General features: G+C 43.2%; 1 protein-coding gene across 1 annotated transcript in view; it reads right to left on the bottom strand.

Annotated features, from left to right (window-relative positions):
• Nucleotides 1–1238: 1238 nt before the first annotated feature.
• The window catches only part of prkcb (protein kinase C beta), a 301159-nt gene continuing 275938 nt past the window's right edge, over nt 1239–26459 (bottom strand). Inside the window, exon 17 of the mRNA XM_023957697.1 lies at nt 1239–3874. Coding sequence (XP_023813465.1) covers nt 3719–3874 — 156 coding nt within the window. The 3' untranslated portion in view covers nt 1239–3718. The remainder of the gene's footprint in view (nt 3875–26459) is intronic.

Here is a 26459-nt window from a genome sequence, read left to right as displayed (position 1 = left end):
ACTCGCGCCCCTGACTGTCCCCCCAACCACAGCTGGATGAAGCTCGTCTGCTGGACTTTATATATGTAGTTGTAGCGTAAGATAAGTTAATTTTTCTCTAAGAGTTCTGGTAAATCGCCTGTCCATCCTGGGGGAGGATCCCTCCTTCATGTGGGCACCCCTGAGGTTTCTTCGTTTTTTCCGAAATCCGTTTTTTTTGGAGTTTTTCCTTACCGCAAAGGGGGGTCTAAGGGCAGGGATGCCTGTATAGCTTAGTCAGTTTGTTAGTTCATTTTAGTATTTTCCTATTGAACTCTTTGTATTCATGATCCTTTTGAGTTCATGTTTTACTTCGAAGCCCATCGAGAAGACTGTTGTTGTGATTTTGGGCTATACAAATAAAATTGAATTGAATTAAGGTACATTTTTACAAAAAAATGTTTCAGTAGCGACGATTAGAAGGAATGTTAATGGGAGATATTGTCGCAAAACAATGTTAAATCAGCGAAATTTCACTATGGAATTAACATTTTTAATAAATAAAGATCAGTCCTGAATGTGTAACAAGTTACTACCAACTACCTTTAAAACATTGTTAATTTGACGTACCCCAAGGCTCTGGTCTTGGACTTCAACCGCATTTTTTAAAATAAATACAAAGTCAATAAATAAATGAACCTTATCTCTGTTTGGCAGACTACCTCCAGCACTCTTGACAGCAAACCAAATTCCTTCCTACCCTCCAGCCTCACCCACTGCTCACTTGGGACTAAAGCTACTTTGGACTAAATAAAACAAAAATAGTGGGAACAGTAAATTCCTTCTCATCTAAACCTAAAATTGAAAGGTTTTCTTCCCTTAACTGTCTTTTTAAGATACCAGCCCTGTAATATTACAGCTCTACTTCAATATAATTGCGTTATAGATAATTCATTATTCTCAATTACAGGTTTGTCATCTACTAAGTATATCAAGTTTTTAGCTTTGATTGCTCAGGGAAACTTGAATAAGTCCTGGACTATACATCAAAATGCTCACATCTCATAAAATAACTAACATTCTGCCAGAATCATATGGAATTATTCCGACATTTAATGTTAATTTTTGATTTAATTCTCATATATGTTATTTAAAAAATAACATATATGTTGTATATCCCTTGTATTTTTTTAAGAAATAAAGTAACAAATGAAAAATGAAATTTCATGTGTTGTGCAAAATTCTTTCCATTTTTTTAACAGAAGCTTTAACAAACATGATGCTTTGTCAAGAAGATTTATTATTTTACAGTGAAAACATCACAACACATTTTTCTCATAATTATCTATACCACAGAACAGATGCCTCCTCTGATGTGCCTTTGCACTCGTCTAAATACTCAATTCATGAATATGTGGTGGTTCAAACTCAAAGCAGGAATCAGATGTTGTTCAGCCTTTGCAAGGCTAACATCTTTTGGCAAAATGCAAAAAAGTAAGGTATGAAATATGGTAAAAGTCAAAAGGTATGAAATATGGGTCAACATAAACTTAAGACAGGGAGGATACAACTTAGGGAGGAGCAGGATGAAAAGGTTAAGCCTAGAAGGGAAAAAAATAAATCTATCGAGGAAAGATTTATTATAAAAAGTCAGAAGGAAGGAAAATGAGGAAAGACACTGCGAAAGCTCGGAGGGAAGGAAGGGTGGGAAATAAGGAGAGGGAAAGGTCAGAAGGGAAAAAGATGACAGCGTGAAAGGTGTGATCTTAGCAAAGGTCGGAGATAGGAAACTGTGTCAGAATCCAGTTACAGAACTTAAGGGGTACAGAATTAATTACTTAAATTCATAATTCCTTTTGCTTATCATACATGTACTTTGCCATGTCTTAATTCGTGTGCAGAAAAATGACACTAAACAGATCCTCATTTATCTATAAGTAAAGAAAAAACAAGTTGCTTTACAAATATTTAGCAGGTAGCATATCATAAATAGAGCAAACATAAATTGTATTTATTACTAGGTATATAATTATTAATCAAACACAGCCGAACACTTTCTATAGAATCCATATCATATAGAACAAAAGACACAAAAGAAAGCTTATTACATGCATGCATAGAGTTCCTTATAATTCAGAAAGGTAGATTGTAATATTTAACATAAATATGTATATGTGCATATTTTTTGCTTTCTGTTAAATAAAGTGATGCATTTGATACATAAGACTTTTTTCAAATGAAAATCTACCAGCAGTTCAAGTAGCCAAGTTGTATGCCTGCAATTTGCTTGATCATTCAAAAACTGATGCCCAAACGGGAAGCAGAGAACAGTTGAGCAGTCTTTGTTGGAAATGACAGCAGCTTGAGATAAAGCTTGAAGTCTGCTGAGCAGGCAATGCACCAAAAATGTTTGTTTGTTTGTTTCCCTTTTGGCTTTTCCCATCAGGGGTCACCACAGCGAACAAGTCGCATGGTAAACTTGGCAATGTTTTACGCCGGATGCCCTTCCTGACGCAACCCTCTCAAAGCAACCGGGCTTGGGACCGGCACAGAGGTAGAGAAGGGAACAGGGAGCAGCCCGGAGTCGAACCCTGCTTTTCACGGATGGAAGGTGCCGCAAACCAGCACGAGCTAAACTGGCTCCCGCAATGCACCAAAAATATCATTTGAAATTTACAAAATTGCAAAAACTTAAAACAATTTTTTTTTGCCTTGATTTAAAAAAGGGGTAAAATATCCAGTCTGTGCAATAGACCAATAAAACAAGTTACCGGTACATGTGCCTTCTGGTTTAAACATTTTATAGTCAATCTATGGCTTCTTATGCTTCAACTAATAATTCCAATGCTCAGCCATGGATGGGACAGCATTCTTGTGTGAAGTTGTGCGTGCATCACAGTGACTTGTCAGCATTATCATTGATGTGGCTTGAAGTCAGAAGCCTGATTCACTTATAAATAATTGTATCTTACTGACGAGAGTCATACCACTAAGCAAATGTGTATGGATGCAAACCTAACTTTAACACATGACCTAACGCATGGCGGATTCTAATAAAGATGGATATAAAAATGGGTTAAACCGATTCTGCTGCTGCACTGGCAAACGTGACCAAAAAAAAAAACAAGAACTGCCATCCATGAGGCAAAACAAAGACAAAAAAACAGAAAGACATGGTTGTGATGTGGGTTGAAAAAGTCAAATAGAGGAAAAATGGAAAAAAATGATGCAAACATTTGATAGACTGTAAACTTTCCATATCACGGTCAGATGCTCAGTCTGAATGTTGCAACATTGCGGCTTGCTGAAGCATATGACAATTGTCAAGAAACGCAAGTGTAATTGGGGCTGCTTGCGTTGTGTAGCCTCTGCTTCAGAAAAAGCCTGCGAAACCTGACTAACTGAGGAATCTTCTGTGCCAATTTTACACTTTTAAAAAGACACTAAAATATCTAAAACTTTGACGAGCCACAGCAGCATCATGGGTAATGCTATAAAAGCTAAAACTAATATATAAAGTTCTTTGCTTTCTTGATTAATGATTGTTTTATGGATTATTTCCATAAAGGTCAATTTGTCCTACCCCTGCAGTCAAATCAACTGTACTAAATTGGACCTGTTTCGCGCGTTCAGATCCCTCTGTCTGCAAACCGAAATGTGATGCAACATCAACATTTACAAAGTGCACACACAAAATAACTGTGATTTTTAGACCTAAAGTTTGTTCTGTAACGTTTTCCTCCTCTGATGGATATCTGTGCTAAATAGCTGGAGCCACGTATTCCGGGTTAGTGTAGGAGAAACCAAGGAACTCGTCCTGGTCCAGGTTCATGATGACAAGCTTATCAGTTGGTGTCAGGTCTGTTGGCATCTTGGTAAACTCCTTGTCAAAGTTACAGGTGTCGCGACGGGTTCTCTGCAAATAGAGTTTTGTTTATAAAAGGGGAAAGATAGGGGGATGGAGAAAGAGAAAGGAGTCCTGTTAAATACCTCAGACTAGACTATTTGTATTTTTTAGCATTCAAAATCCTTTTGACAAATTACTGTTTTTTCTTTATTGTTAAAATGTAAACAAAGTTATATATATATATATATATCCTGAATGTGAGGGTTTGCTCTGGATGCAGCCATAACAAAGAACTAAACACACACCTAGCACAGAGAATGGAAAAAATAACTCCTCACATAATTTACCTTGATCAAACAGATTCATCAAATGCAGACAATGTCCACAGACCTGTTAACATAATAGACTTTGCCACTATCAAAAACCAGGAAATGACCATACTCTCATTCGATGCTGAAAAAGCATTTGAAAGAGTAAACTGGAAGATCCTCATTGCTGCCCTCCACAAGTTTGGATTTGGGGGAATTACACCCTATTACTAAAAAGCATATAGGACGATCTAACCTGCTGGGTCAATCTGCCCCTGTCCCTCTTGGGCAAGGTAGCCACTATTAAAATGACAATTTTGCCTAAAGTTAGTTATCTCTTCTGGGTGATTCCCACACAACCCCCACTAAAATGGTTCAAAACATTAGACTCATCCATATCAAACTTCTTGTGGAACAATAAACCTGCAAGAATCAGTCTAAAAACTTTAAAATCTGTAAAAAGCTGTGGAGGCTTAGAATTATTATTATTTTTACTATTATTTGGTAAATAGATTACAGTACATCTTAAAATGGTTAAAAAACTATCCAGAAACCAACTCATGGTTAGACTTGGAACAGGCGTTATGTAGAAAGATTAACCTATCAGATCTACCATTTATTAGCCAAACAGTTCAAAAACAGGACTGCTTTCAAAGTATTAATATAAACGCCACTTTAACAGCCTGGTGGGAATTTCTTAAAGTGTCAAAATCCTTACTTCAACCGAGCAAAATGACACCCATCTGGAACAACCCAGACATCCTTCTAAACAAAAAAATGTTACACTTCCCAGCTTGAAAAACAGGGGGCATAACACTACTAGAGAATTTAATTATTGATACAAGATTCATAACACCCCAGGAAAAACATGGAGTAACCCTTGTGCTATCCTAAGCATTTTAACTTTGGGAGTTGGGTCATCTAGACCCACTAGACAGTGCGCTGAACCTTTTTTCTTCAATTATTTGTGAACCTCACTGGTATCCATGGATTACATGAAATCTTTCCACCTTTATCCACCTTTGTCGTGGTAGGGAGAACACGTCAATGGAAAGGTGGGGTCATCTAAGATAGCACAAGGGATAAATAACTTATTGGAATAACAGCAACTTAAATATATAATTACCAAAATGTTTAAGTACAAAAACAATGACTTAAAGCAACCAGAACTAGTTACCTCTTTGATTAATTTTTCAATCAATAAAACTCTCACCAAAATATACAAACTTTCATGCAACCTAGATAAAACCATTTCAGTTCCAATGACACAATGAGATGCAGACTTGAACAGCAGCACAGATCAAAGCTTCTGGTCAGAAATTTGTCTAAACACATTTAAACTGACAAAAAGCCCAGACTTGCAGCTAATCCATTTAAAAAAAAACTCCACAGGATTTACTACACTGGACAGAGGATGTTCAAGATGCAGCCACCCCGTCCTGGTAGGGGTGTGCTTGGACATCAGGGCAAGCAAGCAGTAGATGTCCTTAGTGCCCTACCCGCCAATTTTAACCAAACCCTTTAGTACACACACCCCCTTTACATAAAAAAATACACACTCCAACACACACCCACACACGCACACACACACCCTCACAAACATACATCACACAAGGAAGAGGGACTTCTTATCTTCTGTCCCCCAACCCATCCCTGGCGGAGGGAACCGTGTCCCTCTGTCACGGCGGCCCTGTCCCTGGGGTGCTGGCTTCCTGGGCCCGGCGGCCCTCTCTCCACTTAGGGAGAGGCATTCCTTAGCTCTCTGGCAAGACCGGGAGCCGGTGATCATATCACATCTGAGCCTGGGGGTGTCCGTGTCCCGGTGGTGTGGGTTCTGGTCCTGGCCGCCGGCCTTCTTCATATTTTCCAACTGCGGGGGAGCCTGGTCGGGCCATATTTATAACACCCCTTGGGGACCCTCGCTCCTCTTGGGCATCCTCCTCCTGGGCGGGGGGGCCGCCCCCTGCCTTGCTCTCTCCTGGACTAACCGTGGCCTGGGGGGGGGCTCCCTGGAGCGTGGGGGCAAGTCTTCCCTGGGGGGCCCTGACTCGTGCCTGGGACTGCGGCACCCCTGTGGCAGGGCCCCTCGTTGGGCCCCCTGGGCGCGGTGGGGAGGTTGCTCCACGGGTCGGCTGGGTTCTCTCCCTCTTTTTACATTCCATCATCCACCCCAGAAGAACATAAACACGCACTTGAGCAGAAGTGCTATCTCACCTTTGCTCAAACAGTTTGTGTGACTGAATGAAATGTTTCACGTGTCAGTCTGAATGCATAAGTAGATGTGTGTGAATGTTAGTGGTAGGATGTCCAGGCAGACTTGATTGTGTGTGAACCCTTTTGGACCCAACAGGTGTGTTTGTAACGTTTGAGTGTGTGTGGACAGGCCCCGCCCATTTTTCAATCTGTCAGTTGTGATTATATAGCTCCAGCAACTTGTTGCTTTCTGACACTTCATGATCTTACCCTCGCTACCATAATCACCCCTCTACCCCCTCCCCCCTTTATCTGTTATCCCTCTCTCTTCTTTCCTCCTTTTCCTCTCCGTCCGCTTAGCTGTTGGACAGGACAAGTTGAAAAAAAACCCACACACCTCTGGATAATATATTTGTTGAACAGCTAAGATGTGAAGGGACCTTTCAAAAGGTATTTGACACAATTTTATTACCTCATCATTAAACGGCAAGCGTTTTGTAATTTCTTTTAGATCATAAGAATCTATGATGACATCCGTGTAACTGAAAAACATCTGAAATGCATTCTGCTGTCACTTGGTATGTGGTACATCCAACATAATTTTATGTTTTAGGAAAAATGGGTCTGGTTACTTTTAAATCAATCTCAAATACAGCAATCAAATCACAATAACATTTTTTGACAACGTACAAGGTTGATGATGGAAAAGCCCAATAGTAATCAGATTTTTTAAGTCAAATTAAATATGCAAAAAAAAAACTGGTATTACTTATTTGAAAAAAGAAAGCAAACACAAATAGGCACATAGTAATTTTAATGGCTAACATTGAATCTTATTCAATTCCTATACAAGCATTTATGGTGGCTAAACCAATCATAGACTGCTTCCAGTCATGCATTATTTCAGCTAATTTCTTAGCTTCCCCCTTCTAGAAGAAAATGACAGAAGATCTGGATGTAAGAAGTTGAAATGGAAGAGAAAGAACCCCCCAGAAAATCCTGAATCATAGGTTCCATTATTTTAAAGCTTATTTCAACTCGTCATAGCACTCACTGAACTCACAGTAAAGTTACTGTATTTTTATGAAGACTCTCATTCATCCAGGTTGGTTCCATTGTAGTAGGTTTAGGGGATGTCATCTGGACTTGGTTTTAAAGTTGGAAGACGTTTCACCTCTTATCCAAGAGGCTTTGTCAATTCTGAAATAGCTGGTCTAAGAGCTGGTATATATGCACTCATGGGGGAGGAGTTAGACCTGAAACTGGAGGTGTAGTCCACTTAGCCTATGTGGTTTCGGGTCGTTAATAGTCCTTTGTCCTCAGCTGGGGGTTGGGGAGTCAGTGACTCCCTCTCCAAAATGGTCGTCTCTTTCAGCGGTTAACGACTCAGGTGGAACTGGTTTGGTTTGTTTAGGTTTCAAAACACTGCCGTAGATGGATGGAAGAATAAACCTGAGACCACCATTCTTATTAAGAGAAGGTTTATCCTTCTTGACAAAGATGGCTTCTTTCACTCCTCGCTCAAACCATCCTTTCTCTCTGGCTAGAATTCGGACTTCACTGTCCTTGAAAGAGTGGTTTGTGGCCTTCAGGTGGAGATGTACTGCAGACTCAGGTCCACTTGGGTTGGCTCTGCGATGTTGGTAAAGCCGCTTGTGTAGCGGTTGTTTGGTTTCTCCTATATACTGTTCATTGCAGTTCTCTTTGCAGTGGATAGAGTACACAACATTACTCTGTTTGTAGCTGGGAATTTTGTCCTTTGGATGAACCAGTTTCTGTCTGAGGGTATTGACTGGTTTGAGATGAACTGGGATGTTATGTTGTTTGAAAATCCTTTTAAGTTTTTCAGACAGGCCTGAGATATATGGAATTGAAATACTGTTCCGTTTCGGCTCTTGTTCCTTCTTGTCTTGTTTTCCTGTATGTTGGGATCTGGTGAATGCCCACTTGGGATATCCACAGGTTCGGAGGGCTTGGTGGATATGTTGCTCTTCCTTCTTCTTTCCGTCAGAGCTTGTGGGGACCTCCTGGGCTCTGTGTTGTAATGTCCTGATGACGCCTAGTTTGTGCTGTAAAGGGTGGTTTGAGTCAAATAACAGGTACTGATCTGTGTGAGTAGGCTTTCTGTACACTTCAACCTGGAGCTGTCTGTCCTCTCCAATGATCACAGCACAGTCTAGAAAGGCTAGGGTGTTGTCCTTTGTGTCTTCCCTGGTGAACTTGATGTTCTAGTCTACTGCGTTGATATGATCTGTGAAAGTCTCCACTTCCTGGCTTTTGATCTTGACCCAAGTGTCGTCCACATCTCTGAACCAGTGGCTTGGAGTTGTACCTGGGAAGGAGTCCAGGGCTCTTCTCTCAACTTCTTCCATGTACAAGTTGGCCACAATGGGTGAGATTGGAGAGCCCATAGCACAGCCGTGTCTCTGCCTGTAGAAGTTTCCCCTGAATTGGAAATATGTGGAGTTGAGGCACACTTCCAGCAGTTCGCAGATGTGGTCTGGTGTCAGATTTGTTCTGTCTTGTAGCTGAGAATCCTGTAATCCTTTAAAACCAAGTCCAGATGACATCCCCTAAACCTACTACAATTACTGTATTTTTGTTTATCTGTCGGCTTTCATTGCCTTCATTCTTCAACCTAAACACATTACTTTTCACGTAGTCACATAAAATCAAATACAAATACATCAAAAAACATTTTTACCCAAATTACTGTGAATTTCTACGGAGCCCGTGTCCTGACATTAAGATATAAAAATATATCTTGTTCCCACAGATTAATATCTTGTTCCCACAGGTTATTATGTCGTTCGCACGAAATACTATTCCGTTCCCACAAGATACTTTTCCGTTCCCACAAGATACTATTGCGTTCCCTCAAAATACTATTCCGTTCCCTCGAAATGATTAACTCGTACGAAAGCAATAATTATGTCGTTCGAACGCAATAATTAATCCGTTCGAACGCAATAATTATTCACGTCATAAGTCATTCACGCGGATATGCTCTCTGTACGCCGGCAAAAGCCGCTTTCAGCGGTAACTTCCGTGTCTCTGTGACCCATATTCGTTCAAAAAAGGAACATGAAAAACAAAATTGATCACTTTATTACTGTCTCAATGAATATAAGAAAAATATCAAAAGATTTATGATAACTAGGCTGCTTTGTCATACGATAGCTCCTGCTAGGCTACTACTAGCTCCGCCGCAGAGCTCTCTGATCATGTATGCCGGCATTTGGGCAACTGGCTGGTCTGTTGTCAGACAGCTGATATTGTAGTTTAGGGTCGAATAGGAATAATAATATTCAGGACTTGTCTTTTATTAACTTTAGCAGTCAGTATCTTTACATTCGAAGGCTATTAGGCTACATGCTAACTGACTAGCCGATCATTTCCTGTTATTAATTTACGTCATAGATTTACAGCAGATACCTTCACATTTCTGTCTGTGTGTGTCTCATTACATTGCATTGAAGACACAGAGGATGTTTAGAGAACAGATTTATTTATTTTAAAAAGCACAGAAGCATCCATCGTATTCACGTTCACATGATGATCATCTGGTACGCCCTCAGTCATCTTGCTGCAAAAGCCGCTTCCTGCCGCTACTTCCGTGTCTCTGTGAGCATTCAATAGGGGTAAAAATAAAAGCAAGAATGGTCGATCTGTTATTTTCTCGATGAAAATCTGAAAAATATCATATTAAGCTGGATGCTTCGCCTAAAGCACTTACCTTTAGCTTGTAGCATAACAACAATAGCAGTACGTCCCGTTTCCCAGAGTGCTTTGCTGCCAATCACTAGCCAATCACCGTGTCCCTGTGACCAAGGTCTAACAACAAGACCAATGATTGGCCAGTGATTTGCAGCAAAGCACGCTGGGAAACGGGACGTACTGCTATTGTTGTTATGCTACAAGCCAAAGGTAAGTGCTTTAGGCGAAGCATCCAGCTTAATATGATATTTTTCAGATTTTCATCGAGAAAATAACAGATCGACCATTCTTGCTTTTATTTTTACCCCTATTGAATGCTCACAGAGACACGGAAGTAGCGGCAGGAAGCGGCTTTTGCAGCAAGATGACTGAGGGCGTACCAGATGATCATCATGTGAACGTGAATACGATGGATGCTTCTGTGCTTTTTAAAATAAATAAATCTGTTCTCTAAACATCCTCTGTGTCTTCAATGCAATGTAATGAGACACACACAGACAGAAATGTGAAGGTATCTGCTGTAAATCTATGACGTAAATTAATAACAGGAAATGATCGGCTAGTCAGTTAGCATGTAGCCTAATAGCCTTCGAATGTAAAGATACTGACTGCTAAAGTTAATAAAAGACAAGTCCTGAATATTATTATTCCTATTCGACCCTAAACTACAATATCAGCTGTCTGACAACAGACCAGCCAGTTGCCCAAATGCCGGCATACATGATCAGACAGAGAGCTCTGCGGCGGAGCTAGCCTAGCAGGAGCTATCGTTTGACAAAGCAGCCTAGTTATCATAAATCTTTTGATATTTTTCTTATATTCATTGAGACGGTAATAAAGTAATCATTTTTGTTTTTCATGTTCCTTTTTTGAACGAATATGGGTCACAGAGACACGGAAGTTACCGCTGAAAGCGGCTTTTGCCGGCGTACAAGATCATATCCGCGTGAATGAGTTATGACGTGAATAATTATTGCGTTCGAACGGATTAATTATTGCGTTCGAACGACATAATTATTGCGTTCGCACGAGTTAATCATTTCAAGGGAACGGAATAGTATTTTGAGGGAACGGAATAGTATCTTGTGGGAACGGAATAGTATTTCGTGCGAACGACATAATAACCTGTGGGAACAAGATATTAATCTGTGGGAACAAGATATATTTTTATATCTTAATGTCAGGACACGGGCTCCGTAAATTTCGGATCTGAAGATGAGAAATAAAATATAGAAAAAGTAGGGAAAATACTAAATTTAAATAATGTAAACAGAAAAATAACCCAAATAAGTTACCGTATTTTCCGGACTATAAGTCGCACTTTTTTTCATAGTTTGGCAAGGGGTGCGACTTATACTCCGGAGCGACTTATATTTGAAATAAATTACATTGTTGAATAATTTCACATGTTCGTTATTTTCACTGACAACTGCAAGAGGGCGCTCCAGGCTCGGAGTGGTACTTAGTGGTACTTTCATACTGTCAAGTGTGTTTGTGACCTGCATGCTCCCACACTTAAATACAATTTATTTTAATTTAAGTAGTATTTTACTAATAATTATCTTTTTTCAGGTTAACAAATATGTATCATTTTAATACAAACATTTGTATAACATTTTAGAACATTTACCGGTAATTTCTTTTTTTCTTTTAACCCAATACAACAACGTGACATATTAAAAAAAGGAGTCCAGCATTGAGCTTACCAGTAGCCCTTTAAAGTCCAAGTCCCACTCACGCAGTGGTTTTATGTTAATAAAGCAGGCACGTACTCAGTTTGTTGTGCGTCATGTAGTTATTTAGCCTGTTCTCAAACCCCCTGTTATTTTAAGTTGCCTTTCAAGGTTCTTGGTCTCAGATTTTTTAAATGAATTTCCCATCAAAGTGCGACTTATAGTCCAGTGCGACTTATCTGTGTTTTTTTTCTACTTTATAATGCATTTTTGGGCTGGTGCGACTTATACTCCGGTGCGACTTATAGTCCGGAAAATACGGTATCTTAGTTTGACCTCAGAAATGAACTGGCTGGATTTTGGACAAGCTATGACTGAAGTCATTGATCTATCGATGACTGTGTACCGGAACAAACCACTGCAGAAGCAGAGCTCCCAGGACCAACCTGGATCTATCAGTCATATTTTTTTCTTTATTCTAGAAAAGATACAGTTGTTTAAAAACCACAGGATGAAAAACAGTAATGTTGTATTTTTATGGTCAGAAATAAGAAATTCCTGTTGTTTGGAAATTGCACAAACATTTTGGAATGTAGATCTCATCTGGTTTCCCCATTCCTGCTCCAGTGAGACAATCCAAAAAACTAGGAGCTCATTTTCCCCCCCAGAAGTACCTGCTTTTGGATTTCTTCAATCACCATCTAGAAACAAATCAGTCTTGAGTTTTAACATATACGTTACACTTTTTTTTATGTCTGATTCAAGTGGGTTCTTTTTTGAAAGCAAATTCCAAATTGCCCCCTCGACCCCTCAAAAAAGTGACTTTCAAGTTATATATTGTTTAAAGTGTTTCTTGTACCTTTTATTAATCCAGTTGCATCCTTCTGAGGTTGTTGCCTCCTATAATTAATTTGTTTCTTTTGAACCAACGCAGGACAGTATGAGTACTTGGTCATGCCCTTTGGTCTCTTTAAAGCCCCCTTTCTGTTCCAGACTTTTGTCAATGAGGTCTTCTGTGACATGCTGCGGTGCTTTTGCTGTCATTTACATTGATGACATCCTGATTAATGTCCACATTTGAAGACATTACTGGTACGAAGCCCATTGAGACAACTGTTGTTGGGATTTTGGGCTATATAAATAAAATTGAATTGATTAATTTGTCCTCTCAGTGCCCTACCAATTTTAATTGCACCCCTTTAGTATGCTTTACCCCACAAAAATATACTCTCCAACACACATACACGCACGCACACACACATGCTTACAAACACACACATATACATTATACAAGGTAGGTGGGACCTCAGAACATCTGTCCCCTACCCCATCCCTGGTAGGCGTTGCCAGGCCCTTGGCAACGGCGACCGTACATGTACACAGACCGGCGGCCTTCTATCCACGCGGGGAGAGGGATCCCTGTGCTCTCTGGGTTCTCATCACATTTGAGCCTGGGGATGTCCTTGTCCCTGTGGTATGGGTTCTGGTCCTTGCTCTCGAGCGCTGGCCTTCTCCAATCTATGGGTGAGCCTGGTCGGGCCATGGTAAAAACACTTCTTGTGGACCCCACCGCTCTGAGGCGTCTTCCTCCTGGGCAGGGGTGGCTGCCCCTTGCCTTGCTCTCACCTGGACCAACCGTGGACTGGGTGGGCAGTTGTCCGGATTGTAGGGCGGGTCTCCCTTGGGGGCATGGCCCGTGCCCGGGGTCATGGTAGGGGGATCCTCAGAACTCCTGGGTGGCTGTGGGTTGCTTGTCTTTGGCTGGCGGTCCTCTCCTGGGTGGGCTGGGGCTTTGACTCCCTGCCCTCCAGTGCCTCTCTGCTCTCCAGCTTTGGGGGCCCCTGTGGCAATCCTGCTGGCCCTTGCCTGGCTGGCGGATGTGATTCCTGGGTGGCAGATGTGATTGCCCGGCGGGCGGTTGTTCTCTATCTGCTGCTGTTCTCTATCTGCTGCCGTGCGGGTGTTAGGGGGGGGGGGGGGGGGGGGGGGGGGGGGATGGGGGGGCAGCGGTGGCAGGGTTTTTGGGGTGGGGATGGCTTGGTACTCTCCCTCCATCTTTATACATTCCGTCATCCACTTGAGAAGAACATAAAGATCCACTCGAGCACAGGTGCTGTCTCACCTTTGCACAAACATTTTCAGTGATTAAATGAAATATTTCACATGGGTCGCTCCGGTCTGAATGCATAAGTACGTGTGTGAACATGAGTGTGACGAATAAAGTTTAGCCTAAATTACAAAGGGGTTTATTTAAATATACACCTTGTGTGTCAAATGTTTTATAGCCCCTATTGTAACAGTAAAATATGTCCAACACAAGGAGGCTTTCAGCTCTCATCTGTCTGCTTGGCTTTTTGATTCTTATGATTTTGTTGTTATTTGTTTTAGAACATTGATTTTTTTTTATAGATAAAGGTTTTCTTTACATTCAATATCTAAGGGACCAAGCAACCTTATTCCTTAATGTACATTGAAAAAATCTGACTTCAGAGAAATGCTTCCCTGCCTTTCACACAAGGGAAAAGGTCAACATTTCATTGTTTTCTCCCATCAGAAATATCTAATAAAAAGCGAGCCATCAGATTAGTTCACAAAGTTAAATATAATGAGCACACCAATTCACTTTATCTTAACACATTTAATTTAAAATTACAGGATGTGGTTGATTTTAAAACTGCTCAAATCATGTATAAAGTATCAATAAATTATCAATATTAGGAATCTAATATTTAAACTTTATTTACCGCATCTCTGCTTTGAAACAAACACAATTGTTACCATGGCGCCGCGTGTGTGGCAGCTTATCTGGGCAGCTCTACCTTTTTGTGTTCCTTACTTTGCGTTTTTTAATATTTTCTTCCAACTTATTTGTGTTTTTTGTATTTTTCAACAACTATTACAAAGTTCTGCGTCAAAGGACAGGAACATCATTACTTTTGCTTTTTGTTTTTTTATTTTTTCTCAACTTTTTGAACCGGCCTCGGGGGATCCGTTAGGATGCAGCTCCATTGTTTACACTCGAGATCAGCTGTTAGCTCTTGGACGAGTTGAGATTCTCCTCGCTGGAAAGCCAGATGTTCCAGCTGAAATACGGAGGAAACGACGAGGCTGCAGAGCTGGAGTTAAACACCGGGAGAGAAGACGGAGGTACAAGCCATGTTTACCATCCGTTACTATGGGAAACGTCCGCGCGCTCTCTAACAAGCTGGACGAGCTAACAGCGCTCATGCGTCTGCAGCGGGTGTACCGTGAGAGCAGCCTGCTGTGTTTCACCGAGACGTGGCTCAACCAGGACATGACAAACTCTGTGGTCTCAGTTACTGGATTCACGCTGGTGCGGGCGGACCGGAGCGCGGCGCAGAGCGGAAAGAAGAAAGGTGGTGGTCTGGCGGTGTTCGTGAATGACAGATGGTGTAACCCGAACCACATCACTGTGAAAGAACAGCACTGCAGCAAGGACATTGAACTGGTGGCAGTCAGCGTTCGGCCGTACTACCTTCCACGGGAGTTCTCCCATGTGCTGGTGGTGACTGTTTACGTTCCCTCCGTCGGCTGACGCTGCTGTCGCTTGTGAGCGCGTGCACAGCAACGTGTCCCAGCTGCAGACACAACACCCGCAGGCCCTGATCCTGATTTCTGGGGACTTTAACCATGCATGCACCCCCCTCTCCGCCACCCTGTCCAACTTCACCCAGTATGTGAACTGTCATAAGAGGGACAGAAAAACTCTGGACCTTTTCTATGCTAACATCAAGAATGCATATGCTTCTACCCCCCTCCCCCCTTTAGGACGCTCTGATCACAACCTGGTCCATCTCTCTACTGCGTACACTCCAGTGGTGAAACAGCAGAAACCACAGATTAAAACGGTGAAGATCTGGACTGAGGAAGTAACAGAGAGACTAAGGGACTGTTTTAGCACCACAGACTGGGACGTTCTCTGCAGTCCACACGGGGAGGACATTGACAGTCTTACTGACTGCATCACGGACTATGTCAATTTTTGTGTGGAAAACACAGTGCAAACAAAATCAGTGCAGTGTTTTTCCAACAATAAGCCCTGGGTCACTCCTGAGCTGAAGACCCTCCTAAATGAGAAGAAGAGGGCTTTTCTCTCTGGGGACAAGGAGGAGCTACGCAGAGTACAGAGGGACCTGAAATATAAGATCAGGAAGTGCAAGGACTGCTACAGGAAGAAGCTGGAGCAGCGCCTGGAACAGAACAACATCAGTGATGTGGGGTCTAAAACACATCTCAGGACATGCTGAGGCTGGAAATGGTCGCCAGGTCACAGGTGACCAAGCCTGGGCAAATGAACTGAACCTGTTCTTTAAGAGATTTGATTCTGCCCAGCCCCCAGTCTCCACCCACTCGGCCCCCTCTTCACACCTTTCCAGCTCAGGCGTCTCCTCCCAGGGGCAGCTGTTACCACCTCGGCACCAAACAGTCCACTCTCCCCTTCTTCCAACAGAAGCAAAGGGACCCCCCCAACGACTCACAGCACCAGACCAGCCACCGCCCACCCATCCTCCAACCCCCCTCTGCCTCACCCTGAATCAGGTTAGGATGGAGTTAAGGAGAACAAAGGCCAGGAAGGCAACAGGCCCTGACAGCATCACCTCCAGGCTCCTCAGGGAGTGTGCAGACCAGCTCTGTGTGGTGATGCTGTTCATATTTAATATGAGCCTCAGACTGGAGAAGGTACCAGTCCTCTGGAGGACTTCCTGCCTGGTTCCGGTTCCAAAGGTACCTCGTCCTACGGAACCGAACCACTTCAGACCTGTCGCTATGGAGAGGATCATCCTCAGCCATCTCCGCACTCAGGTGAGCTCAGCACTGGACCCGCTGCAGTTTGCATATCGACCAGGCATCGGGGTGGATGACGCCATCATCTACCTGCAGCATCGGGCCCTGTCTCACCTGGAGGCCCCTGGGAGCACTGTGAGAGTCATGTTTTTTGATTTCTCCAGTGCTTTCAACACAATTCAGCCATCACTGCTGAGGAGGAAGCTGGAGGTTGCAGGTGTGGACCAACATCTGGTTGCTTGGACCATCAACTACCTCACAGACAGGCCACAGTTTGTGAGGCTGCGTGACTGTGTGTCTGATGTGGTGGTCTGCAGCACGGGGGCACCTCAAGGGACTGTGCTCTCCCCATTCCTGTTTACCCTGTACACATCAGACTTCACCTACAACTCCCACCACTGTCATCTGCAGAAGTTCTCAGATGACAGTGCCATTGTGGGCTGTGTATCAGGGGGGGATGAGCAGGAGTACAGGGGGGTCATCACTGACTTTGTTAGCTGGTGTGAAGTTAACCACCTGCTGCTTAACACCAGCAAGACAAAGGAGCTGATACTGGACTTCAAGAGGTCCTCACCATCACAGTCACCGGTGAACATCCAGGGTTCAGACATTGAGGTCGTGGACACATTTAAATATCTGGGTGTTCACCTGAACAACAGACTTGACTGGTCCAACAACACGGATGCTCTGTACAGGAGGGGCCAGAGTCACCTTCACCTGCTGAGGAGACTGAGGTCCTTTGGCGTGTGCAGACAGCTGCTGAGGACCTTTTACGACACTGTGGTGGCCTCAGTGGTCCTTTATGGAATTGTGTGCTGGGCGGGGGGCAGTGCAGGCAGAGACTTGAAGAGGCTTAACAAACTGGTTAGGAGGGCCGGCTCTGTCCTGGGCTGCACGCTTGAGTCCATCGAGGAGGTGGCAGACAGGATGATGTTAGCTAAGCTGACATCCATCATGGATAACCCCTCCCACCCCCTACACCAAACTGTAGAGGCGCTGACCAGCTCCTTCAGCACAAGACTGTTGCACCCTCAGTGTAAGAAGGAGCGCTACCGCAGGTCATTCCTCCCCACAGCCATCAGACTGTACAACACCATGTCAAAGTGACACTCCACGGTCCCAGGGGTGTTTTTCTGTTTAGTCATTGATTCATTTACTTTTGTTGTAGTTGTTGCTTTTCAATTTTAAATTGTTTTTTGTTCCTGAACAGTTGTTTGTTTTTGTTTTTTGGTGTGAACTTCATTAGTTATTTCTGTATTTTGAAAAAAATTTTAATGTTTTTTTTACAGTTTACATGTTTTGCAGACCGCATGTTTTTTACACTTTTGCAGCTGTATTTATTTAATATTTATTTCTTTATTTAATAAGAATCTCATTTTTGATAATAATTTTTCATAATAATTTTAGTAATATTTTTAATTATCTAATATAAATGTAATTTGTGATGTCCTTTATTGATGTTATATTATATAGATTATTTCTGAATGTCGTGTTGCTGCGACAGATAAATGAAATTTCCCCATTGTGGGATTAATAAAGTCATCTATCTATCTATCTATCTATCTATCTATCTATCTATCTATCTATCTATCTATCTATCTATCTATCTATCTATCTATCTATCTATCTATCTATCTATCTATCTATCTGTCTGTCTGTCTATCTATCTATCTATCTATCTATCTATCTATCTATCTATCTATCTATCTATCTATCTATCTATCTATCTATCTATCTATCTATCTATCTATCTATCTATCTATCTATCTATCTATCTATCTATCTATCTATCTATCAACCTGAGAGGAACCATAAATTTTATCAACCAAAAGTAAGGACAACCCTAAAATCCATGTGCATCTCAGTGACAGGGTGTCACGCTATGGAACAACTTACCGGAGGATATGAAAACGTAAAAGCCTTGTCCAGTTTAAATGTTTCTTTAAAAGATACCTAATGAATAAGTACCATGAAGCAATGAAACAATGATGAACAGGCTTAGGAATACAGTGGGGCTATGATATCTGTTTTACATCAATAAGTTAATGGGTTTATTTATTTATTTTCTCTATTGAATATCCATAAGTTATGGGAGAGGGAAAGGAAGAAAAAGAAAAAAGATGCATAAAGGAGGAAGAAAGAGAAAGGGGGAAAAATGTCATGGTGCCCCTGTCAGACTCCTCCCCCTCCAGCTCTGCTCCACTCCACTCCTGATTACCAGCAGCTGCATTCACTCATCCTCGTCACCTCACCTCCTCTTAAGGAGCTGCAAACCTTCAAGCCGACGCCAGTTCGTTGCCCTTCAACGGTGACTCGCCTGGTCTCAGTCATGCTCTGTCTTGCTCTGCCTTGCTCTCAAACTGAAACTAATTACTGTTCTCGTGCCTCAGGAAATCACTTCAGGAGTGACGCCAGTGTGGACCTTCTGCCCAGCAGTATCAGAAAACCTGCAGCCGCTGTCTCTGTCGCTAACCGCGTTAGCACCTCCAGCTAGGCAAACAGCCATCTTCAAGTCTGGACCTCGTCTAAGCCAAGCCACAACCCTCCACGGAGAAACAATAAATCATTATTCACAACTTACCTGTCGTTACTCTGGGTTCCAGCGTCTGGGTTTGCCCCGCCTGGATATCATGACAGAACGAACTGGCCATACTCCGGACCCAGCTGACCCAGAAGGACTCCGCTTCGCCATAAATCAACAAGGCATCGCCCTGGGCCGCCAAGCCGACGCTCTGTCCCAGATTTCATCCGCCCAACAGGAGCTTTTCGACGCCTAGATGGTTTGACACAAACATTAATGGATCTAACGGGTCAAATGTCCACTTCTTCCACCTCAGCTTCACTTCCGGCTCCTAGCAGCGCTTCCACTTCCGTTTCCGCCCTGAACCTGAAAAACTCCGGAACCGTTCTATGGGGAAGTCGATGCCTGCGGCGGTTCCCTCCTTCAGTGCCGTTTACTGTTCCAGTAAGCCCCGAGGTACTATCAGTCTGATCATAGCAAAATTACACATCATTAATTCATTACGTAACAAGGCTCTACAATGGGCTCAAGCTTTTCTGGCCAGCAACCCCTTCTCTCAATTATCCTTCGACCACTTCATCGGGGAGTTCCAGCTAGTGTTCGATCATCCTAAGAAAAAAGAAGAAGCCAGCCGTAAGCTATTAGCCCTACGACAACGCAACCGTTCCGTTAGTGATCATGTGATCGCTTTCAGGATCCTGGCGGTGGAGGCGGGATGGACGGATCCTGCGTTTAAAGGGGGTCTTTTACCAATCATTGAATGAGACCATCAAGGACCACCTATGTACGCAACCAGAAACCCACTCCTTTGAGGAGCTCCTCACCGCCGCTCTGCGCTCTGACACCCGACTACGTGAACGTCAACACGAGAAACCCGCTCCGTCTCGCAAAAGCCCAGTAAAGACCACTCAAGGTACGACACACCACCCTTCACCCACTTTCTCGTCTGAAACCCCCCGTGCGTTGCCAGAAGAACCCATGCAGATCGGAGACTCTAAACTATCTGCTGAAGAACGGCAACGACGACGGGATGAGGGGGCATGTTTCTACTGTGGCCAGCAGGGCCACCAAGTCAACCAATGTATGGCTCGTTTAAACTCCAGAACCCCCCGCTAGACGACAGGCCGTGGGTGGGTGACTCGACTTCCTCTCAAGTGTTTCTCTTCGTTCCTGTCAAGCTCTGCCATCAGTCTAAGATTTCTGAACTTCAAGCACTCATTGACTCTGGTGCTCAACAAAGTCTTATCGACCACAGTGTGGTTTCTCGCCTCTCCCTACCTACCAAAAAACTCGAAGCTCCTGTTAAAGCTGCCGGTTTAGGAGGACAACATCTCTCGTTAATAACTCACCGCACCAAGCCTGTATTATTAGTCACCTCCGGTAATCATAGGGAGTTCATCCGGTTTTTTGTAACTCACACCCCTCAGAATCCGGTTGTGTTAGGTTTTTCCTGGCTCCAACGCCATAACCCCCAATGTGATTGGGTTCATCATCGCATCACTAATTGGAGTGAGTTTTGTTTAGCTAACTGTCTGCAATCCGCTATTCCTCCTGTGAATGTCTCTTCTTCCCCCAGTTATGAAGAGATCGATTTATCTAACGTGCCTGACTGTTATCATGACTTAAGAACTGTTTTCAGTAAAGCCAAAGCTAGCTCCCTTCCACCACACAGACCCTATGATTGTTCTATTAATATGCTTGATGGTGCCTCGCTTCCTAAAGGAAGATTGTTTAATCTTTCAGGTCCCGAGAAAGCAGCTATGTAGAAGTACATCCAAGAGGCACTTTCTTCGGGAAACATCCGTCCCTCGTCCTCTCCTGTCGGTGCCGGGTTCTTCTTTGTTGAAAAGAAGGACAAGACCCTTAGACCTTGTATAGACTACCGCGAACTAAACCAAATCACTGTAAAAGACAAGTATTCTCTCCCCCTTATAAGCTCCGTTTTTTATTCTATTCAGGAGGCTCGTATTTTCTCCAAACTAGACCTACGTAATGCCTATCATCTCGTTCGGGTCAAAGAGGGGGATGAATGGAAGACGGCTTTTAACATACCCCTGGGTCATTACGAATATTTGGTCATGCCCTTTGGCCTGACCAACGCACCCGCCGTTTTCCAGCGTTTGGTGACCGACGTTCTTAGGGACTTTATAAATCGTTTTGTATTTGTCTATCTTGACGATACACTCATCTATTCTAAAGATCTTACACAACATCAAGAAAAGGGTCCGTCTCGTGCTTCAAAGGCTTTCTGAAAACCAACTTTTCATTAAGGCAGAGAAATGTCAGTTTCACACCTCCATTATTCCCCTCCTTGGGTACATTTTTGAGGCCGGCAGCATCCGACCTGATCCCGCCAAGATTGAGGCCGTCGCCTCCCCACTTCCCGTAAAAAAACTTCAGCAATTCCTCGGTTTTGCAAACTTCTATAGACGGTTTATCAGGAACTATAGCTCCATCGCCGCCCCGCTCACTCAACTGACATCCACCCCAGAACTTTCCAGTGGAACCCCGCTGCTCAAGATGCCTTTGACACCCTCAAAAGACTTTTCGTCACTGCCCCCATCCTTATCCAACCGGATTCCACCAGACAATTCGTTGTCGAGGTTGACGCTTCTGACTCGGGCGTAGGAGCTGTACTCTCGCAACAGGAGGAAAAGTCTGGCAAATTAAAACCTTATGCCTGCTTTTCCAGTAAACTCACTCCCGCAGAACGCAACTATGATGTGGGCAACCGTGAACTCCTCGCCATCAAGTTGGCTTTAGAAGAGTGGCGACATTGGCTGGAGGGAGCAGTTCAACCGTTCATCGTTTGGACCGACCATAAGAATCTCTCATACCTACGCTCAGCTAAAAGATTAAACTCACGTCAAGCCTGGTGGTGTTTGTTCTTTGACCAGTTCAACTTTTCCATAACCTACAGGCCAGGCAGTCGTAACGTCAAGCCAGATGCACTCTCCCGCAAATTCAACTCTTCGGAGGACCAGGACAGCACCAACTCCACCATCATTCCGCAGTCATGCATCATTGGAAACCTCACCTGGGACATCGAAGCAAAAGTCCTTCAAGCCCAAGGTGAGGAACCGGACCACCCCAATCCTCCTAACAGCACTCTTTATGTCCCATCCTCCCTCAGATCCGAAGCCATAACCTGGGCTCACTCTTCCAACATTGCTTGTCACGGAGGTATCACCAGAACCCTCAACCTCCTCCGCAGACGCTTCTTCTGGCCGTCCATGAGTAAGGACCTCAAGGAGTATGTTGCCGCCTGTCCAACTTGTGCACGCTCCAAGACCTCCAGCGCTCCTACTTCCGGGTTACTCCATCCCCTGTCAACACCTAGCCGGCCATGGTCACACATCGCTGTGGACTTCGTCACTGGTCTACCCATCTCCCAAGGCAACTCTGTGGTATTTACCGTCATAGATCGTTTCTCCAAGTTTGTCCATTTCATCCTGCTACCACAGTTACCCACAGATTCCGAGACTGCTAACATTCTGGTCCAGCAAGTCTTCCGTCACCATGGCATCCCCACTGATATTGTCTCGGACCGAGGACCACAATTCATTTCACAAGTTTGGAAGGCCTTCTGTACAGCGCTGGGCGCCACCCTGAGTCTCACCTCTGGATACCATCCCCAATCTAATGGGCAGGCCGAGAGGGCCAACCAGGAGCTGGAAACCTCCCTTCGCTGTCTGGCTTCTCAGAACCCTACGGACTGGGCTAAATATCTGGTATGGGCCGAATATGCCCACAACTCTCACCCTTCCTCTGCCACAGGAATGTCTCCGTTCGAAGCCGCCCTCGGGTACACGCCACCACTGTTTCCATCTGATGAACTGGACTTGGCAGTGCCCTCGGTTCAGGAACATCTTCGTCGGTGCCAAAACATCTGGCGCCAAACCAGGGCTGCTCTCCTCCACACCAAGGAGAGCAACTGCCGTTCTGCCAACCGCCACAGGGTGGTGGGGCCTACTTACCAGCCAGGTCAGAGGGTTTGGTTGTCCTCACGGAACATTCCAATTCAAGCCACGTCACGTAAGCTCGCCCCTCGTTACATTGGTCCTTACACGATCGAGAAGGTCATCAACCCCTCCTGTGTTCGTCTCCGGCTGCCAGCTGCCCTCAAGGTCCATCCGTCATTCCACGTCTCTCAGATCAAGCCTGTCCAGGACAGCACGCTCAGTCATGTTCTGTCTAGCTCTGCCATGCTCTCAAACTGAAACTAATTACTGTTCTCGTGCCTCAGGAAACCACTTCAGGAGTGACGCCAGTGTGGACCTTCTGCCCAGCAGTATCAGAAAACCTGCAGCCGCTGTCTCTGTCGCTAACCGCGTTAGCACCTCCAGCCACGCCACCAGCCATCTTCAAGTCTGGACCTCGTCTAAGCCAAGCCACAACCCTCCACGGAGAAACAATAAATCATTATTCACCTACAACTTACCTGTCGTTACTCTGGGTTCCAGCGTCTGGGTTCGCCCCGCCTGGATATCATGACAAAAAAAAAGGAAGGAAGGTGGGGATGATGAAGGAGAAGGAAAAGACAAAAGAACATGTGTTTGGCATGTATATAAATTCCAAAGTGACGGTAAAAATTTGTACAAATAGTACGTTTTCTAGAGAGACGCCAAATAACTTCCAGAACGTTCATTTGAACGTATCTGCATGCTTACTTGTGTTGTTGGTATGTTTTGGTTTGTTCTTTCTTTTTCAGCTGAGGTTTTCCGTTTCTTTCTTCCCTTTTTATCCTCTCTTTTACGTGGGTGGGGTCGGAGTGTTTGGGCATGTTTGTCTGTCTTTGTCTTGTGTATGTGGTGTGTTAACATTATAATGTTAAATGTTTAATTTTGTTGTTGTCGGTTATGAGTGGTGTTGAGTGGGGGATGGGATTTCTATAAGCATAAGCTTCTTCCAATCCCCTTTCAAATCAAATTTTCAAAGTCTTTTATTGACTTATCTTTTATGTAATTTTTGTTTTGATTTGAAATAAACAATTGAATGAATGAATAGAATTAGCTTTTGCTTCAAAACTCGGTGAATGTTTTTAATGCTATGATTTGCATTTATCTAAAAAAACTACAAATACATTGTCCTTATTTTGACAAAAGTTACCTCCTGTTGCTTCTTTCCTGTCTCCAAATTGTTCATTTAGCTTTGGAATCTCTCCCAAAACTTTGGGAAAGCATTGTTTACATGCATAAAACTGCTGCACATGCACATGTTGTTATTGTAGCATGCACATACTGTAGAAGTGCAAACAAACCCACATATGCATCCAGCTGCTTGCCATGTAGGCCAGATCATAATGTGTTCCATTACTTGAGTAGCAGCTAATGCTGTGTGGGACAGAGAGGAAAAAATATGCTAGAAGAGATGAAGCATAAAGCAGATAAATATCTGTGGCCTCTGGTGAAGAATCATACATAAAAAGCTCAGAATAAACAAAGGCTTTAGAGGAAACATACACAATTTTTTTTTACGTAACTGTGTTCCACAGGCAGTCCCTATAAAAAAAACATGGCTCCCGGACCTTTGATTGTAGCCTCCTTAAACATCCGCTTCTTACTCTCGCGCTTGCCTGTTTTCCCCTCCATCTCCCTATCTCTTTTTCTGAACCTATCTCTTTTCAGAAATGAGAGGATTAGCGGGAGACAAGCCCATGTCAGCTGAGGATGTGAAAGGAGCAGGAGGCAATGAGGAAAAGGGAGGTGAAGAGGAGAGGAAGGCGAATGAAAAGCGGTATCAAACGCTGACCTGTTTGGGGCTGATAAGAGCAGGCGGCTTTGTGAGGAAGCCACTGGCTTTAATTTGGGGGCTGCAACATTCCGAATTAATTATCGCACAGACTCCAGCAGGGCTGCAGAACTGGGTACATGGGCTATTACATAAAGTCAAATACGAAGTTTACACAGCTTATGTGCAGCAATTTACTATCACAGAAGGTCTGAACTACTTTGAAATATATTTCCATAAAATAAATATTTACAACTATGCCAGTATAGAGTAAAAAATGTTTAGGATATACTGTATTTTCACGATCATAAGACGCGGTTAAAAGTCTTAGATTCTATCCAAACTGTAAAAAAAACAGCAAACAAAGGACAATCACACAAAGATGGGACCCCACCTACCCAGTTCCCCCCATAGAACCCTGAACAGAAACAAAGAACTGCAGCTTAAAGAAGGTCTGGCTTGGTACTGCTGTGAGGAAACGATATGATGGGGATCCATTTATTCCAAGGCCCAGCCGGACCACAGGGGTCACTACCACAGCGCCCGCCCAGCACAGAGCAGCCCAGGGCCCACTCCATGGCTATTAGACCACAGAGTGGGACCCCAGCCCACCCAACGAGAACGGGCACTGCAGCAACAGTACCCCCTACAGGTCAAGCTGGTGGTGCCCCAGAAAAATGGATCCCCAAGAGGAAACACTGGAGTTAAAAACATCAGAATAAAACATTATCATAAAATAACAACAATAAAAATAGAAAAAAGATAAAAAATAAAATAAGATTTAACAATTTTAGTAATTAAAAAATAAAATACGTAAACTGATTAAAACATAACCTGCGTATCATTGGTAAAATAACAATAAAAAGAATAGCATATTAAAAACAGAGATAATAATAGTCCTTACAAATAAATAAATGAATAAATACGTAAATAAATAAATAAATAAATAGATAAAAAATAAAAATACATAGGAAATGATCAAAGTCATGTAAAAGCCAGACCAAAAAGGTGGGTCTTGAGCCTCTTCTTAAAAACCTCTACAGTCTCTGCGGCCCTGAGGCTCTCTGGCAGGCCGTTCCACAGGCGAGGGCCGTAATGGCAGAACGAAGCCCCACCGTGTGTCTTGGCCTTAGGGACAACCAAGAGGCCAGTGCCAGAGGACCTCAGGGTCCGCGAGGGTTCGTATTTTAAAATAATGTCATTACTACTCATTACTGTGTCAGCCGCGGCAATAAATTGGTGACTCTATCTATACCTCTGTACGTGATCTCTCTGGATTCCAATCACTGGGTCTGTTCCTGTTCATCGTAATCATTTTTAAGTTGCTGATGCTTAATTAGCAGAAATGACAACTTTGGAAAGCAAAGTGAAAAAAAAGTTTTTTTTCCAAATTAGTTAAATCTTTGGGTGTTATTTATATGTTTATAACTAAGTAAATTTTATAAAAATGCTTTGCCTTTAACATTATAATTGTGTCGAATAAATACCTATTGTAATTTGACTCAAATTAGACTAAAACCAATAGAATCAACATGACTAAATTGCAACTAAAACTAAACCTTATTTTAGTCAAAAGACTATGAAAAAAACTAAATTAAAATTCTCTGTCAAAATTAACACTGGTTTTGAAAAGGACACTACCCATAAGTCACTACAAAATGATAGTCCCTGACTAGTCAAAATGCAACTGGTTTAACTTTCAGCGC

The sequence above is a fragment of the Oryzias latipes genome, chromosome 8 (genome assembly GCF_002234675.1).
Source record: "Oryzias latipes chromosome 8, ASM223467v1".
Lineage (NCBI taxonomy): Eukaryota > Metazoa > Chordata > Actinopteri > Beloniformes > Adrianichthyidae > Oryzias > Oryzias latipes.
The sequence above is the reverse complement of the archived record's forward strand: the minus strand, read 5'-3'. Positions and strand labels throughout refer to the sequence as shown.